The sequence below is a fragment of the Pagrus pagrus genome (genome assembly GCF_965226575.1).
Source record: "Pagrus pagrus genome assembly, chromosome: 4".
NCBI lineage: Eukaryota > Metazoa > Chordata > Actinopteri > Spariformes > Sparidae > Pagrus > Pagrus pagrus.
Window position 1 is genome coordinate 22,545,508 of NC_140188.1, and position 17,180 is coordinate 22,562,687.

Sequence of the window (17,180 nt, forward strand, 5' to 3'; positions counted from 1 at the left end):
AGCCACCTCTGAGTTATATCAGTAAGAAGTCACCTCTATTGAAAAACAGGCACTAAATGTCTTTGTGTTCTCACAGGCAGATGCTGGAGGAGCTGACGGGTGGTGCATCTGTCAGCGGTGGGCATCCTGCAGTTTGTTTTTGCTGTTGCTGCTCGAGGTAGCACTGTGCAGTGACAAAGGGACATCTGACAGCATCCATCACAAGACTCCTGCCTCTGTCATGCCCTGAGCAAACATCTGACAGCGGAGACGGCTTCATTTCATGCTATTTCTTATCAATATCTTATAACCTTTCGCTGCCTGCAGCTACCAACAGACACATGGAAGATGTGAATGATTACTCTCTTGCACCATGTTACAAATGATCCATCTTAGACTGAAAACTGTCGGTTGAGTCAGGATGTCCCTTTGAATTTACTGGATGACAACACTAGGTACGTCGCGTAGGTGCAAAATCGAGGACTTTCATCACCAAGCATGCTGATAATTGACAAAACGTATGAACTAAATGAGGTGTGAATTTACCCAGCAGCACAGGCCTCACATGTGCTGTTTTGAAATGAAAATGCCTGGAAAGCTTTCAATTTGTCTCCTTTATGTTGGAGCCCACACAATGGTAGATTAAGCCCATGATGAAAATACCTAAAATCCTACTAGTGCAGTTAATTTTCAGTGTCCATGAGAAAGGGGATGGACTCTCCCGCACAATATAAAGAGGATAAGTCCGGGCACACTGCTTTGAAATACAAAAACTATATATTGTGGCTAAATTACTTTACTTTTAGAAGAAAGCATTCCTTTTGGACAGTGTTTTCTTGCACGCACATCTGGAGCACCTGCTTTGTGTTAGCACCCCTTCCCCTGGTTTTATGGCATGTTTTGCAACTTCATTTTCAGTATCAGAATGTCTAAAACATTTTTGTACAGAGATGAAAGCGTGCCTATTGGGACATTTATTCTCTGCCGTTAACACCCAAACTTTAAAGAACATTAGGCAGACAATGCATCACCAGACAGGGGACCAGCTACACCACTTCAAAGTGGAAATATTGATTTTGTCCACTTATATAGAACATAGATTTTCAGGTGGGAGAAAAACAAGGGTAACCTCAAGAAATCCATGTAATTCTGGGCGGTATGAGCAAAACCGTACCCAGAAAAACTGTCTGACTCAGAAGACAGTGGAACAACAAAATATTGTGCCGCATGCTTTTTTAGTGCCTTCCTTATTTTTAATATTCCTTTCAGACAATGCAATTTGCACTACTCGCCCCCAGGTTCAATGCAGTCACACCTGTTCGCTGGCCGATTCGCACCCCTTTGCTCGACACAGTGAGAAGCTGGTCTGGTGCGGCACCAGCCGCTGGAATCATCAGTTTCAGAACACAGAGGTGCTGCTGTCAATGCATCTGAAAGGCCTTTAGGCCTATTGTCTCATTTTTACAGTTTATTGCAGTATAGGTCCAGAGTTTTGTTATTTTGATGTCATTACAAATAAACTGATGAGGAAATAAACCCCATACATGCTAATAAGAACAACCCAACTTAATTGTCCAGTAAATACACAGCAGAGATTTTGTCTTTTCAGTTTTTATTCACCTTTCATTACAAACAGCTCATCAAAAAGGAAGTAAACAGGAGAACCTGCAAGACAAAAGAATGCAGGTCAGTAGATGCAGCTAAAAACAAAACAAAAAAAACACTTGTAACAGAGGATAAACACAGTAGTTTTACTGTACCTGTTTATGCCTTCTCTGCAGCTGCCTCCTCGTCTCCACCCTTGGTGTTGCGTGTGTAGATGAGCTGTGCTCTGTGTTTGGACACCAGTTTGATCATGCCTGGAAGACAAAACGGGACCATGTTCACATTTTCAATCACACTGAAATAGATAGGCTCACTAATTTATGTTTCAGTTCACTTTACCAGTGGATATGTGCACAGATCATTTGAACTGTCACTTTGAAAGAGTCTAAATTTTTTAGTTTCCCTGGAACAGATCATTCTTCTGTGACATTTGGATACTTGTAGACGAAAAGGTAAACGTGTACGGCAATGTACGTTTCAGCTCTACAGTTAATGTCGGCATTGAATCTCATCGCTTAATTTGCCAACCTTGATGGCAAAAAGTACTCCAGCAGCTAAACCACGAATTAATTTTGGCACTATTACATCACAACTGTGGCAGGTTTCATATAGACACTGAAACAGGTTTCCCGTTAGGATAGACACTTATAGTTTGTTTTGATATAGCGTTCACTGTTGTCCCACTTGCTTTCATTGATCAATGTGTACTTGGAAAATTAAGACGAGTCTAAATGACAAAGAAAAGGACACTAAACAATGCCGCAGCTATGATTACTTATAGTCATTGCTCTGTGTTAACCATGCAAATTAGTGTCATTTTGTAACAACCGATGGAACTGCTACATTGGCATCAATACAGAGTGTGTAATCATTTAGAAAGGTCGACAAAAAGTGCTGATAATGTGGGGATTGGGATTAATGTTGCAACAAAATAAAGATATCAAAACATGTTATTGTGGCAACTATGTGGAGGCAGAGTGAGAAAAATCTCCTCATCTGCCCCGAATGCAAAAGACATGTATTCAGGCAGATGGGAACAATTCAGCCAGCTCTAACTTGTGACTTTTAGATTGACTTTACCCTGGATCAATCTTTTCAAGACAATTAAACATTTATTGGAAACATCTAATTTGTCTGCATCTCCTTTAGCTAAAATTCCACTATAAGCAACATTTGCTGGGCCAATAAACAAGCAAATCCTCTTATTGATCCCCAGACACAACCTTGAGCATTACCAGAGTATATCTTTAAAAAACAACTACAAATTTCATTGAACTTTGCACAAATCTACATATTTATCAAAAGTCAGGTAAGGAGCTTAGAGTTATTGTATCAAGTGTGTTTTGATAACTAGAAAATGGGTAGAGTGCAAACCACTCTGCCATCAAGAGCATCTTCTTACATCTACTAATGTGTTACATCCAAATTTATTTTATTTAGATGCATGATTTTATCTGATCCCTTGGGCACCGTTTTGGTGCCTATGGGCAGAAAAATTCACCTTTGGCGAGCAGTTCCTGGAGGGCATTCCTGGCCAGAGAGCCACGGATCTTCAGCCTCTCCGACACAACAGCGGGTGTGATGAGCTTGTAGTTGGGAACTTCTTTGTACAGCTTGTCGTAGGTAGCCTTGTCGAAGAGCACCAGGTTGTTGAGCTTATCCCTCACTTTTCCCTTGGACCACTTCTGCTCAGAGTCAAAGAGATATATCGTTTGTGATTAGGAAAGCTCTACAGTGGACCTCGTTCATACCTATTCAGCAACAACCATCACATGTGAAGGGCCAAATGTGGATGAATATCATGCACTGTGTACCTTCTTCTTGGCTTTGCCTCCAGACTTGTTGACTGGGTCCTTGTCCTTTTTGGACTTCCCAGTGTCCTTCTTCTTGTCTTGCTTGGGAGGCTGACAACATAGAAGAGCAGGTTATAATCTGTCACGCCATCCCACACTCACTGTGGTTACATGTGGGACCTAACAGACTGTAATGTCGGTACATTCAAGTTTGAGGATGCTTTAATCTGCATTAAAGTCAATAATAGTCAAACACCCGGCGATAAACTGTACCGAGGTTAACTCGGCTGACCGGCATGGGCTGGCCTTGTCTACGTCGCTAGTTTTTCTAGCCCCACAATTAACATTGCGGGTTATTCTCATTGTTACAATGAGGGGATATTAAGTCAGTTTCCAAAGTTAGCGTCAAGTGTACATTTATGAATGAAGTAATGATGTATGCGGACTTGTGAGTGACAACTTTGTTCGGCTGCTTCCCTGTAACCTCAGTGTAGCATGAAAGCATGGTGGAATTAGCAACGAGCTAGCTAACTAGCCAGCTGCTAAATGAGTAAAATCTAACACAGTTTGCTTCATTCACGCGCTCTTATCACGGCGTATGAAAGCACATTTTTGTCGCAAAATAATCCGAGAAATTAGAACTCCAGATGAGTTACACAAACACAGTGCATTTTCAGTTTGTTTCGACAAAACCTCTAATAACTGTCCTCACCATGTTTCCTCGTCAAGATGTCGGAGCGAAAGGAAGTCCACCCGTGCTAGAGCCCCTTAGACAACCTGTATATGCGGAAATGGAACAAGGACTTATGGGAAATTGAGTTTTTCCCCGTGTTTATCGCTTTCATAGATTTTTATAAGTGTTGACTCAACAAATTGCGGCACAACAGTGCTATCAGTAGTTTTGATATTAATACGAAGATAGGAATAATAATAAAAATATAAACTAGCAAATTAGAAGCTCATTTCGACTTTTCCTGTCTTTTGACACGGTCAGGTCACATGACGCGTTTGTCAGCTGGGCAGTCTTCGCAAAGATGGTGATCTTCAGTGTGTATGTGGTGAACAAGGCTGGAGGTTTAATTTACCAATATGACAACTATGTCCCGAGGGCGGAGGCCGAGAAAACATTTAGCTATCCTTTAGATTTAGTGCTGAAGCATCACGACGAAAAGGTCGTCGTGTCGTTTGGACAGCGGGACGGAATCAGAGGTAACGTTTTACAGCATATTGTTAGCTTACTTTGAGCTAACCTGGCTAGCTGGGAACATCAAGACCTAGCTAAACACATTAGGGGAAGTAAATGGGCTTATAAATTGACCTATGATCTATGGAAAGCGCTTAATTAGATTGCACTTAATTGAATAGTCTCACATGGACTTGCCAAAATGTCCATACTGTGCAGTCTGTGATGTGTATGCATGACAATTTTGCATTTAAAGTGGCCTAAATGCACCAATTGTTGTCATTCTCTAGTGGGCCATGCAGTGCTGTCCATCAATGGAGTTGATGTGATGGGCAAGAGCACAGCAGAAGGAAAGGACATCCTTGAATACTTGAAGGATCCTGCAAATTATCCGGTGTCGATTCGCTTTGGAAGGGCTCGTCTGAGCTCCAATGAGAAGCTGATGCTGGCATCTATGTTCCACTCGTAAGTCGCATCATGTGTCACAGCTGGGCACTGGGGTTGGGCTCTGGTGACCTGTCACTGAGCTGAATACAGTACTGAGGGATAACTTTAACTTGCAGTGGAGGTGAGCTAAATAAATGAAGAATCTATTTATGGCTGTCAATAGTAATATTCTGTTTGAGAGTGATACCAGAGAGCAGAATGCACACATCGATCCATCATTTTCTACCGATACCAATTCTGATACATGATTCAGAACCAATTTAGATAAATCCTTCACTTAGTAGGAATGTATCTGAGATCTTCGTGGTTATTAAACCGTCTGAGATTATATCATTATATCGTATTACTCAGTTATTATTATTACCAGTTACAATTGCCGTTACAGGAATGAAAACAAAAGGTTTAAACAAAGTTTACTATGATTTCACAAAATATTCCATCCTGACAGATGTGAAACTTGATATAAACTTTGATTATTCTTTTCTTAATATCATTAATATGGTAGAATTCAATACCACAGATAAGTAAATGTACACGGTATGATAACGGTCAATTTTCATACAATAGTATACCGCAGTTCATATCTGTAAGTGGAGGCATTCATACACCAACATCCTTTTAAGGCTTGTGCAGTATCAGTGGATCCCTATCTCAAGCATTAAACTTCCTGTCTTTGTGTTTTTCCCCAGGTTGTTTGCTATAGGTTCACAGCTGTCCCCTGAAGTTGGCAGTTCAGGGATTGAGATGCTAGAAACGGACGTCTTTAAGCTCCACTGCTTCCAGACTCTGACAGGTCAGTGGTGTGAGTGAGTGCGTTTGTAGATGAAACAAAGACAGAAGCGATAATTTTGTTGTCAGTCAGAAATCATTGTCAAAAAAATGCAGATTGTAATATTCATTTCCATTCAGTAACATCCTTATAAAATGCCCCCTATGCATACATCATTTACTTATTGTAGTTTTGACAATAGCAATTTTAAACTGACGCCTTTCTCAATTGTTGTTCCATCTCTGTTCTTTCAGGAATTAAGTTCATCGTACTGGCGGACCCTCGTCAATCTGGTATCGATGCTCTACTAAGGAAGATTTATGAGATCTATTCAGATTTTGCCCTCAAAAACCCGTTCTACTCTCTGGAAATGCCAATCAGGTAATAGAGAGAATCAAGATGATGTTGCCTTCTACTTTCTACTTTTGTTTTTATGTGTCATAAAATGAGTATTTGCTACTTGTTACATTTGATATTATATATAAAGTGCCTAATGTCTAACAGACACACATCCAATCGCTTGTGTCCTGATTCTTCTGATTTTCAGGTGTGAACTCTTTGACCAGAATCTGAAGGGTGCTCTGGAGATCGCAGAGAAAGCTGGAAACTTTGGAGCTGGATCTTGAGCCAGAGAGGACGAGATGGAACATACTGTAATATCTTTCACAACAGGTTCACTGACTTTATATGACTGTGGTTCAACTTCAGTTGGTTTCTTTTGCCCAGCTGGTATCAAACCGGCAATTAACACATTGTAAATACGTCATGTTTTGTAAATACTTGAAGATTAAATTACATACGGTGTGTAAACTTTTCATGTTTGTTTTTGGCTGCATTTCTATTGAATAAATGAGTGACCTAACTGTAATCCACTGGGTGCTGATCATAAACAATGAAAGTGAAAAACATTAACAACAAAGTATCATTTATTTAAGCCTTTGACAGCTCTCATAAGGGAAACCACACACTTTCAAAAAAGAGCGTTGTGTCAGGGTTAATTGTAATTCTATTCATGATTCAATATTACAAAGTTGTTATTTTTGAAACATATATTGTTCAATATATCAGTCTTCCAGCCAGGTTTTAATTTTCTTCTCTCATCATTGAAATACTTCAGTGGCTTTTGAAGAGAAAACCTTTCTCTCGTTCTGTTGTTGGCACATTTCTCACACAAAATGCAGTCATTTACATTCCCTTATTGAGCAATGGGTGTAATGTTTACAGACTGTACATAACGTATGTAGAAAGGGACCTTGCACCTTTCCAAACAGGTTATTAAAGAGTAAGTACTGCACTGTTCAGAGCTTCCATGTATGTGTATGTCCACTAAGACTGACGGAGAAAAAATTGCAGTATATAAAAAAAAAAAAATCAAGTATGAAAAATATGAAAACACAATGATGGCTCAAAGTATCTAGCTTTGATGAGGTGTAACGTTTTAGTCTGCCTTCTTGGACACGTGACCCATCTTTGTTCGGATGTTGCGCAGCAGGATGAACCCAATAGTGGTGACGCCACAGGTGACCTCTGCTACCCAGAAGGCCGTCTCCCAGCCGTGGTGCTTGGCAATGGTGCTGAAGGGTAGTCCAGACAGGAAGCCACCAACTGGGGAGAATGTAAATGGATTAAGTTCAAGGATAAGAGAATATAAAAAGTAGTTAAAGGTGCACTATGTAGTTTTGGAGAAGATATTCAAACTCAAAATTTTATCAACCAATTTAATGAGGTAACAATACGAAGTGATTTTCAATTTTTTCCTTAACTAAACACTGTTTGAAGCTAGAAAGGTGGCAGGGTCCGCCAAATATAAACAAAGTGAAACAGGATGAAATTGTATGTGAAATGGTATTATTAATTAGTATAAAGACATTCACTAGTTAGAGTCAGCTTGAATGGGATCGATATGTATACAACCCAGGGTGAAAAAAAAAGCTTTGGTTATGCTCTGTATGTTGCAGGCATCAAGTTCATAAGTTTATCAGCTGTGTATTGATCAAAAAGGATTAATAAATCACTGCATTCTGTTTTTATTTACACAGCAACTTAACTTTTTTTTTAAAATTGGGATGTAGTTGATGCAGAATGTGGTGTCTCTGAAATGAAAACCAATCAACTCACTATTGGCCATCAGGGCAACAATGGCATGTGACGTCCCGCAGTAGTTGGATGGGGCGCTCTCATTGGCTATAACTCCAAACAATGCTATTGGTCCATAAGAGGAGAAGCCAAAAGCGGCACCCAAGCTGAGTATCCACACCTGAATGTACAAATGAGACAAACATCCATGAGGAGTGTGACACCTGGTGCGCTGCATTAAAGAATCATCATTTATTTTTGTCCACTGGGATGTCGTTGTCAGAGCAGATACCTGTGAGCTGTCGGGAGTGACAGTGACTCTGAACAGGTACATGGACGCAAACATTCCAGCCATCATGCAGATCAGGACAAAATGGCGAGGATTGCCATAGACTCTCATGCCTTGCTGTACAAAATAAGAACATGTATAAAGAAAAGCTGGTTTTCGGCAATACCACCGACAATTGTACAATGCATGTCACTTCACCCTCACATCATTACATGAGCTGACTCTCACGTTGGGAGGTGGAGCAGTGGCATGACAACTGACAGCTGCCAAGCCAGAGACCACTGTTTGAGATGGCGTTAAAAGATTTGTAAAGCATGAAACCACCAGATTATTTTAATGGGACATTGGGACATTTTCCGGTTGTCTACATGGCAACAGAACCAGGTATTGTAAGCCAAATCGTGATCTTTTCCTCAAAACAATTTCAGCAAATTTGCTGAAAGAATATACCTAGATATGTGCACCAGTCCTTTTACTGCAAAAACAAGAGCAACTGAATGTCCAAAATAAACAGATGTAGGCTCAGGTGAGGTGATCTTACCATATTGTATGAATAAAAAGTATTTTAAGTCAGAGAGATATACAGTATGCTTTATGCAGACTCACTTTGGCCACAGCCTTGTCCGAGAGGAAACCTGCTGCGAGACTACCCAACAAGCCTCCAACTTCCAGGGCACTCATGTATGAGCTACCTATGAAGGAGAATATGTTGATTCACCAGGAATAACAAAAAAAAAAAGTTTCTCAACAGGAAGTGGAGGCATCTCTTCTTCCATACCAACAAGCGTAGAGTGGCCCTTGTCCTGAATGAGGAACAGCTGGCCCCAGTCGGTGCAGGCCGTCTTCACACCGAACACCACCAGGTAGGACACGGACAGCAGCCACAGGTATGGTGACAGCAGGAACTCGGACAGGGTGCTCTCATTGCTGGAGGATCCTGAACAGAGAACAGTATTATTTACCAATCAGGTGTTCTCAAACGTCTCGTACAAACTACTTTCTTTCTTTGCCTGTGTGTGAGCTAGACATGGCTCACACATACTTCATATAGGGGCACACTGGGTACAGAGTCCACTGACCTTTAGTCCTAACACACGATGAAAACACACACAATACAGTACACATCTGTATAAAGCACTTAACTGTGTATCACCTGTGTAAACACAAATTCAGTCACTTTCAGCACAAAGTGCTGGACAGAAAGTGTTTAATCAAACTGAAGAATTACTCTAAAAGTCTCACCTCCTTTGCTCTTCTTGGCTGCTGCCTCTATATTGGGCAGTCCCACGTCCTTCGGCTCATTCTTGATGAGCAGCAGACAGACAGCGGAGAACACCACGCAGCTCACTCCTGATACTGACAATATCGTCCTCCAACTGTAAGTCTGGGCCAGCACCGTGGCAATAATGGGGCCCAAGCTGCCAGCCAGATTCATGCTGCAGGAGAGAATAGACCACCACGTCCCGAACTGGGAGGGCTCGAACCACTGACAGCAGAGAAGAAGAAATAATGACATGAAATGACGACAGAGCTGACAGGAATGGTCATTATATTGTCTCTGATATACAGGAGGAATGAAATCATTGACCCAGTGCAGTGTTCGGAACTGACAGCAGGTAATAAGTGAGTGACAGCGCTTCGACAGTCGCTGTACTGCACGATCATGAGCAAATCAAACGCTCATACTGGTTTCATCTCTTAGGCATTCATGCTTTGCAAACATCATGTGATCAAACATGTGACAAAGATATCATTGTCTCAGTTGGCGTCTTGCTTTTAGCAGTGAGGCCCAACATGAACACCCAATTTTTCTGCCAAATCCAATCAGGATTAAGCAATATTTAAATTAAATTGGATTGACACACTTTTTTGATTGTGTGCTTATGCTAATCTGATCAAACCACACACACACACACACACACACACACACACACACACACACACACACACACACACACACACACACACACACAGTCCTGATGAAGATTATCTGATGTGTTAGTAAAACTACTATGAAGACAGATGTCATCTATAGAGGACACTAATGAATGATTCTGAATCTGAATAAAACATTTTGCAGATGCTCAGCCTGTAGAATGCCCCTCTGGCCTCATTTAGAAATATTTGGTCACAAATACTGTATTATTACAAATACAACTAGAATGGTAGAGTCCCCTTTAATTGAATCAAGCCTAATCCAATATCAAACTTGATAGCCCCGTATCACTCACCACCTATAACCCATTAATGGGGTCTATTCTGGGCCAAGACCCATCCTCCATCCAAGTTTCGTGGAAATCCGTTTGGTAGTTTTTGTGTAATCCTGCTGACAAACCAACCAACCAACTAAATAATGGACAAAGGTGAAAACATGATGTCCTTGGCTGAGGTAATAAAGGAGCAGTGAATAGTATAGAGTGCCATTCTAGTTTAATTATTGAGTAGATAGGTTTCAATAGTAATTTGCATGCTAACAAAACTTCTTTGAATCCTAGGAAATGTGAGCAGTTAACACGACAGAGCTATGTATGTATTTAATACGTAGTATAATTTTATTTGTGCGCATTGGCACCTTTATATTTCAACTCCTTATTTGTGTTTCTACTTAAAGCTAAACCCAGTTCATACTTCATTATACTGCCACAGGAGAGAAAGAGAAGCATAAACATCTCAGACATCAGTGTATGGCAGACTGGTCTGATACTGGCTTGTGGCTCAGGTACCTTGCGCAGCACCCTGCCGCAGGGAGGCCAGCCGAGGCCCTGGCCCAGACCATTGAGAAACCAGAGGGCAGAGAAGACAGCCACAGTGGAGGACCAGGAGAAGACCACGTTGATGCCTCCCACCATGCACAGGCCAATGGAGAAGAGCCAGCGGGCGCTGATCTGGTCCGACAGCACGCCACTGATGAACTTACTGATAGCGTAGGCCAAAGACTGACTGCTGGTGATCATGCCTGAACAAAAGGAGGGCAAATCTAATGCATCATGATAGAATCGTACCTATAATCTACAGTCTACCAAGAAACTGTGAAATATAGTATAACTTTGATCAAAAATATTACCAATGTGCTATAACAGGATTAACTGTGATTTACGTGTCTTCATATGTAGAACTTGCAAAACATGACAATCAAGCGTTAAGTCAGTGTCTCATACCCAGGTCATCCTTATCCAGCTTAATTTCTTGCATTAGGGAGGGCATCACAAAGGAGAAAGTCTTTCTGTTAAAGTAGTACAGTGTGTAGCCGACAAACATGGCCAGAAATATAGTGCCTCTGTAGTATCCATAACCCGCGGTAGCCATGGCTGCAGATTTGGTCCTATAAAAATGCCAAAAACTTGAAGAATAGAGGAGAAATCCAGAGGAGGGAGCAAGCTCCTGCCGTTTGACAGACTTCTGCTGCCTGTGACAGTGAACTTTGCTTCAGGATCCGCTGTACAGAAGCAGCTGCTTACATGTGGAGATGGTGTTTGCAATCAGTAGAGAAGGTTAATGGTCAACTTCTCTACCCCGAAGCTGATTTAATCAGGGTTGTTACCACATGCTGCACGCCGGCTAGAGGGCTGGGAAAGGGATTTCATCAATCAGTTTGTGACATCGACGCTGTACGTGATCTGTTGTTTTCTTTAGGCACCTATATATAAAGTAAAGGCTTCTGCTTGAGCGATGACCTTGGCTGTTCTTTTCATCTGTTGCTGTTTGTCCATCTGAGGATGTTATTGGAGGTGTCCGCAGATTGATGTGGTTAATGGTTTACTGCAAAGTCCAATAGTCACTGCAGAGCAGGGGGAGGCTCCTCTCCGAGTGAGGGGGTGTGTGAACCGTGGTGAACAGCAGTACACCTAGCAGACAGAAACAGAATGTGTACCAAGCTGCAGAAGATAGATTACACAGTCATTATGGGTTGTGGCCGAGATCTGAATAATGCATGAAATATAATTCTAAGCATGAAAGTCATTTATCTCAGTTAAGTTCAAGTGAGGCTAAAACAGAAGTTAGGTCAAATTAAGCTTCAGAGTGTTTAGTGGAAGCAAACCACTGCGGTACCTCTGTATGTCCAACTCTTCTGTCATGTGTCCACCTCACAGCTGTTTGCCCGTTGGGCTTTTACGAAAAATAATGTTTTCGTTGAAGGGCGACTCATGTCAGAAAGCAGAGGAGGAGGAGGCTGTGTGAAGCTTCCGTAGATCACGTGGATTCATTTCCTGGCACCGCCCAACCAGGAAGTGAACAAAACGCCTGCTTTAGCAATTTCTTACACATAATTATGAAAACGTAGTAAAGAAAAATAAACGAAAGGCTACAAATTCCAGCCGAGTCTCTAATTTAGGTTCAACTCGCGCCAAGCAAAGCAGTTCTTGAAATTCAATGTGTTGTTGCAAAACATAAAGGTGTTAGCTTGATGCAGCTACGCGAAGCTAATATAGCATTTTTACATTACATCACACAGATAAGAGTTACGGATACTATCGTTATCCATTTTGGTTTTTGTTCTTGTTGTTTTTCGTTTTGCACATAAAACCCCACCCAAATGTAAAATGCTAAAAGTCTGTTCCCAACACTCTGACGTTGTCATGCTAGCTACAGCCACAACAGCAGGAACGGGACGTTACGTCAACTAGCCCCGCCTCGTTTTAGCTCGCGCGTGCGTCCCCATGGCAACCGTCAACAGACGTTTCCAAATGCTCAACAGATTAATGCGCATTTGTCAATTTTATGAGTCGCTAACTACATTTATAACGAAACATTTAACTCTAGCTCGTATTATCAGTCTTTGAAACTTGTTAACAACAAACAGGAACCGAGAACGACCTTTTTTAGACGAGCTACCGCTGCTTTAATTACTTCTCCGTCGCTGTGGACACCGCTAACCAAGGACCATGGTGAGTTTAACGTTAATATAAGAAGCATTGACACGTTTCATAAAAATGCCTCCTAAAGTATAGTTGTCAAAAGCATTTCAATTTAGCCTCACCAGACCCTTGTCTTTAAGAGAGAGTGATTATTTATTCAGACACAGGGAGGTAATGTAAAACCCCACAGGCTGGAGAGGATCCACGCACAGGTATTCTGACTTTGGGGCCCAGGCAGAAGGGAAGAGATCATCAGCTGCTCACATGAAATAATGTTTAACATCTTTTTAAAAACATTTTAAAAATCCGAAAAAAGAAAATTAAAAAAAACTTTATTTCAATGTCAGTGTATTTACAGTATTTATCCATTCATTTTTGTTTAAAACATACTCAATGCTTGTGCCAGTGTGTGGACAAAAGTATTTCAGTAGTCTCATCTCACTGAGAGTCAGGAGAAAGCATCTGTGAATGTAGGTTTTCAAGTCGAATATTTAAATCTGAATAAGTAAAGACACATGTTTAAATGATAATAGAGTCAGGCATCCAGCTCCAGGACTTCAAGGAGCCGCTCTCATACCCGCCGGTACCGCAAACTGGGCCCCGTCTCTGAGGTGGACGAAAGCCTGTTTGGGAGCCCAAAATCGGTGAGTAAATGTGGTACATACACTATAGTAGCCCGTTGTAGACAATACAACTGCTGCCAAGAGTGTTGAAAAAATGTGTCATTGATATCCCTTGGTTTACAGCATCACATTAATGGCGTGATAGTAGTAAAGTGTACCTAGTTTTAAACATCTGTTACAGAGTGTAATGTACTGCAAGTTGTGGGTGGGTTTGTATTGCTTTGCTTTGAGTTTGTACCAACTCTGTCCAGGTGTCAACACAGTTAGATAAACGTGGAAACTCAACTTCCAAAGCCAAGAATGAGTCCCGGAAGAACCAAGACACTATTCAGATTATTACAAAGGACCTCATTCGCAATCTCAGGTACGCTAACAATCACTGATAAACTCTAAAGATAGTTTGTGTGTCTGAAAGGGATACTGCACATTTTAATAAATGGAAAATTTGAGTTGCCTAATTTAATTTCAAACTGATAGTAAGAGAAACGGGTGCTATGCAAATGTACACACTTACTTTATAATAAACCCCTATAATCCATAGCTATAGTATATCATACAAATAAAAAATATGCAGTACTGAAACCCATAACAAATGACATGTTATTACACCAGGATCCCGTGCAAGGATTCCTCAAAAGAGTCCCTCATTCTACCTCCACCTGAGTTTGAGCGGATCACCGCTCTGTCCAGAGTTCTCACCAAGGAGGAGAAAGAGGCTTATCGGAGGAAGAGGGAAGAGGAAATGGTAAGAAACATGAAAAACTCAGATCAAAATTGTCTTGCAGATTTGCAATAACATAACAATCCTTTCACTCTATATATTTTTTTTTTTCAATATACGCCTCATCCAGAAAGCTCTAGAGGAAGCGAAGCGTCGAATCTTTGATGCAGACGTGTCACATAAGGAGAACAAGGTTCTTACTCAGCTGGAGATAGAGGCCCGGGACCGTGAGCAGCGCTTGATGGAGCGGGCAAACGCGTTAAGGATGGAGCAAGAAGAGGAGATCAAACAGCTCAACAGTGTAGGAAAGAGCAGTGGACATATGGACGATAGTGAACCTGTCAGTCATTGGCTGATTTCCTAATGGATGTCATTAATACATCAGTACTTGCGTGTGTATGTGTGTGTGTGTGTGTGTGTGTGGTCTCTACAGATGATTCTGGGTGCTCAGTGTCAAGCCACACGTGATGTTCAGATCCATGAGAAGAAACAGATCCAGTCGGAGATGTTAGAGGAGGAGAAGCGTCTGGATGTCATGATGGAGGTGGAACGCCGCAAGGCCTTAAAGACTGAGGAGGAGATTGATGAGCTGCGCAAAAACCAGATGATCCGGTGACGAGAGCGCTACAATACACACAATATATTTTATGGATGGATTTAATTTGATGAATATTCTCACACTTTGCAAACCTGATGGCATGTTCGTGTAGGGAGGGAAAATGCTTGCTTTAAATGCACTTGAACCACTTATAAGATCCTGTGCTTCCAGTTTAACATAGTCATTGTGTGTTGTGCCTGTGTTATATGACAGAGGAAAGCAGCAAATTTACGACCAGATCCAGAATAGACTGGAGGGAAAAATATTGGAGGATGAACTAAAAGAGTGCGAGAGGCAGCAGACACGAGATAATCAGGAGAAAATGAACCTGGAGGACCTCAAGGTGCCGAGACAACATGCACAAGCACTAAAAACAAGAACATTGACAGAGTCGAATTCATGCTCACAGTGTCATGCAACCCACACTCGAGTCCGTTTCCTCTTTGACTGGTTGTCTTCTTCCAGGCCCTGGAGAAGAAGAGGGAGGAGCAGCAGCGTCTGCAGGAGGTGGTCATGCGTATTAATGCTGAGACCATGCGGGCCAAGGAGCAGAGGAAGGAGGAGGAGAAGCTGGCTGACATGAGAGATATGGAATACATCAAAAGCAAACTGGTCAGATAATAAACAAGCAAATTATCGACACAAACAGTCCTCGGACAATCACTAATCCCCACTCTCATACAGTTCAGTTAAATAACATTCAGTGTTTCATGACCTCTGCAGGAGAGGGAAGCAGAATATGAAGCAGAGCAGAGACGAATCAAGAAGGAGAAGGAGCTTGAGATTGCCAGGCTGAGGGCTCGGCAGGAAAAAGCAAAGGACTACAAGTCAGAGCAGGTCAGGAATAAAACCACCGGGTGACCACCACCATGAAGGTGGTACATGCTGAATTTCAGCCCTGTTAAAGATTAAAATACTCTAATCACATTCTTAAAGGCACTCACCTTCCACACAGAGTCATTGGGACTGAAGCATTCAATGTGTCCAAATGTTGTGTTTGTGTGTATGTGCATTTGAAAGGATGAGCTCCGTGCTCGCAGGGACCAGGAAAGACTGCACAGAGAATGGAGGAGAAAAGAGAAAGAGTTGGCTGAAAAGAAAGCGCAGGAGGAAGCGATGCTGCGGCAGGCTCGCTTGGAGCAGGTTCACTGCAAAGAACACTTGCTGTCGATCGAGGCTGGCCGGGAAAAGGCAGAGTTTGAGAGGGTGCTGAAGTAAGAAACTTGATTTCATTTTTTTCTCAATTGATTCTTACACTGTCAAATCCCATTCCCTAAGGATTAAAGTAAAAGTGGAATACCACTTAAAGGATAAGTTCGTTCAAAAATGACAATTCAGTCATTATCTACTCACCCCGATGCACATGGAAAAGTTAGGTGAAGTTTCATAAACTACAAAACATTTCTGGAGCTTCACAGCAAAACAGGGTTGCAGCATTTTCCTACAACGGAAATAGCTCGGGACTTGTTTTGAGTGAAAAAACCTACAGCAGGATCGTCAATCAGTGGAGCAGAAAATGGACATAGCATTCATTTGTTTATCATAGTTACCATTTTTATTAATATTAGTTTTCCCTCCCCCACCTTCTTTCCTCCACTCAGGGTGCAACAGGAAGCGATCATCAAACAGAAGGAGGAGGAGGAGAAGCAGCATCAGAAAGCGCAACGTCGCGCAGAGGTCATCCGGCAGCAGATGAAGGAACGTGAGCTCTCGGCTATAGCAAAGCGCAGACAGATCTTCCAGGAGGCTGATCGGTTGATTGAGGAAGCCCAGCAGAGACGCGCGCGCCTCGATGAGATCAAAGAGAAGAAGCTGCGAGAGCTCAAGTAAGTACGGCCGGGTTAATGACGTGACTCATTTTTTACACAAGCTCTATTGTGAGTGACTGACATGTGTTTGTCAATGTGCAGGGCTACAGGGCTCTCTGACAAATACTGCAGTGAAGTGGAAAAGAAGGCCCGGGCCTACGTACTCTGATTCACACACAACTGGATCCAAAATGGTGTGAAACCATCCCATTTTACAGAATCTAATTAAAAGAGGAGAAACACATTTCAAGTATTAATGTAATATATATGATTCTACAGAACATTTAATTGTTTTATGAGCTTGTGATCACTTGTTTGTGCATGTTTTAGTAGTTTATGCTATTCCAGAATGGCTCTTTGAGTGGAAGCATGTTGCAAACACAAAACAACAAAATAAAGTGACTTTTTGAGACATGACTACTTCCTCTCAGAC

At 41.7% G+C, this 17,180-nt stretch overlaps 4 protein-coding genes across 6 annotated transcripts; 2 read left to right on the forward strand and 2 right to left on the reverse strand.

The window, feature by feature from the left end:
- Positions 1–1,574: 1,574 nt before the first annotated feature.
- rps25 (ribosomal protein S25) lies at positions 1,575–4,195 on the reverse strand. The gene is made up of 5 exons (XM_084350692.1): positions 4,090–4,195; positions 3,399–3,488; positions 3,086–3,269; positions 1,740–1,838; positions 1,575–1,644 (listed from the first exon to the last, which is right to left on the reverse strand). Exons 1-4 carry the CDS (start codon positions 4,090–4,092, stop codon positions 1,744–1,746), a joined length of 372 nt encoding a protein of 123 aa, XP_084206818.1. The 5' UTR covers positions 4,093–4,195; the 3' UTR covers positions 1,575–1,644; positions 1,740–1,743.
- Positions 4,196–4,384: 189 nt separating this feature from the next.
- Positions 4,385–6,591, forward strand: trappc4 (trafficking protein particle complex subunit 4). The gene is made up of 5 exons (XM_084350693.1): positions 4,385–4,586; positions 4,851–5,025; positions 5,697–5,800; positions 6,031–6,157; positions 6,324–6,591. The coding sequence occupies exons 1-5, from the start codon at positions 4,412–4,414 to the stop codon at positions 6,400–6,402; spliced, it is 660 nt and encodes a 219-aa protein (XP_084206819.1). The 5' UTR covers positions 4,385–4,411; the 3' UTR covers positions 6,403–6,591.
- Positions 6,592–6,684: 93 nt separating this feature from the next.
- On the reverse strand, positions 6,685–12,736 carry slc37a4a (solute carrier family 37 member 4a). Of its 3 annotated transcripts, none has more exons than XM_084350689.1 (9): positions 12,192–12,736; positions 11,816–11,986; positions 10,865–11,097; positions 9,384–9,627; positions 8,920–9,078; positions 8,748–8,833; positions 8,145–8,258; positions 7,895–8,033; positions 6,685–7,381 (listed from the first exon to the last, which is right to left on the reverse strand). In XM_084350689.1, exons 3-9 carry the CDS (start codon positions 11,093–11,095, stop codon positions 7,215–7,217), a joined length of 1,140 nt encoding a protein of 379 aa, XP_084206815.1. In that variant the 5' UTR covers positions 11,096–11,097; positions 11,816–11,986; positions 12,192–12,736; the 3' UTR covers positions 6,685–7,214. The 3 variants fall into 3 exon arrangements, with proteins under 3 accessions (XP_084206815.1, XP_084206814.1, XP_084206813.1); XM_084350688.1 differs by having other exon boundaries at positions 11,300–11,986; XM_084350687.1 differs by having other exon boundaries at positions 7,895–8,258; positions 11,300–11,986.
- A 104-nt stretch (positions 12,737–12,840) lies between these two features.
- On the forward strand, positions 12,841–16,991 carry cfap45 (cilia and flagella associated protein 45). The gene is made up of 12 exons (XM_084350680.1): positions 12,841–13,027; positions 13,531–13,641; positions 13,872–13,984; positions 14,233–14,365; positions 14,472–14,642; positions 14,775–14,953; positions 15,153–15,282; positions 15,405–15,551; positions 15,663–15,776; positions 15,960–16,153; positions 16,541–16,765; positions 16,850–16,991. The coding sequence occupies exons 1-12, from the start codon at positions 13,025–13,027 to the stop codon at positions 16,914–16,916; spliced, it is 1,587 nt and encodes a 528-aa protein (XP_084206806.1). The 5' UTR covers positions 12,841–13,024; the 3' UTR covers positions 16,917–16,991.
- Positions 16,992–17,180: the final 189 nt, after the last annotated feature.

Excerpts from the sequence above, each read along its gene's own strand:
- rps25 (XM_084350692.1), bottom strand. Across the intron at positions 3,270-3,398 it reads GAGGCAAAGCCAAGAAGAAG|AAGTGGTCCAAGGGAAAAGT; the intron begins GTACACAGTGCA and ends GACTCTGAGCAG. Across the intron at positions 1,839-3,085 it reads CCAGGAACTGCTCGCCAAAG|GCATGATCAAACTGGTGTCC; the intron begins GTGAATTTTTCT and ends TTTGTCTTCCAG.
- trappc4 (XM_084350693.1), top strand. The coding sequence starts at position 4,412 with ATGGTGATCTTCAGTGTGTATGTGGTGAACAAGGCTGGAGGTTTAATT. Across the intron at positions 5,801-6,030 it reads CTGCTTCCAGACTCTGACAG|GAATTAAGTTCATCGTACTG; the intron begins GTCAGTGGTGTG and ends CTGTTCTTTCAG. Across the intron at positions 6,158-6,323 it reads TCTCTGGAAATGCCAATCAG|GTGTGAACTCTTTGACCAGA; the intron begins GTAATAGAGAGA and ends TCTGATTTTCAG.
- slc37a4a (XM_084350687.1), bottom strand. The coding sequence starts at position 11,447 with ATGGCTACCGCGGGTTATGGATACTACAGAGGCACTATATTTCTGGCC. Across the intron at positions 8,834-8,919 it reads GGGCCACTCTACGCTTGTTG|GTAGCTCATACATGAGTGCC; the intron begins GTATGGAAGAAG and ends TCTCCTTCATAG. Across the intron at positions 8,259-8,747 it reads CGGACAAGGCTGTGGCCAAA|CAAGGCATGAGAGTCTATGG; the intron begins GTGAGTCTGCAT and ends TATTTTGTACAG.
- cfap45 (XM_084350680.1), top strand. Across the intron at positions 15,283-15,404 it reads TGAACCTGGAGGACCTCAAG|GCCCTGGAGAAGAAGAGGGA; the intron begins GTGCCGAGACAA and ends GTCTTCTTCCAG. Across the intron at positions 16,154-16,540 it reads GAGTTTGAGAGGGTGCTGAA|GGTGCAACAGGAAGCGATCA; the intron begins GTAAGAAACTTG and ends TCCTCCACTCAG.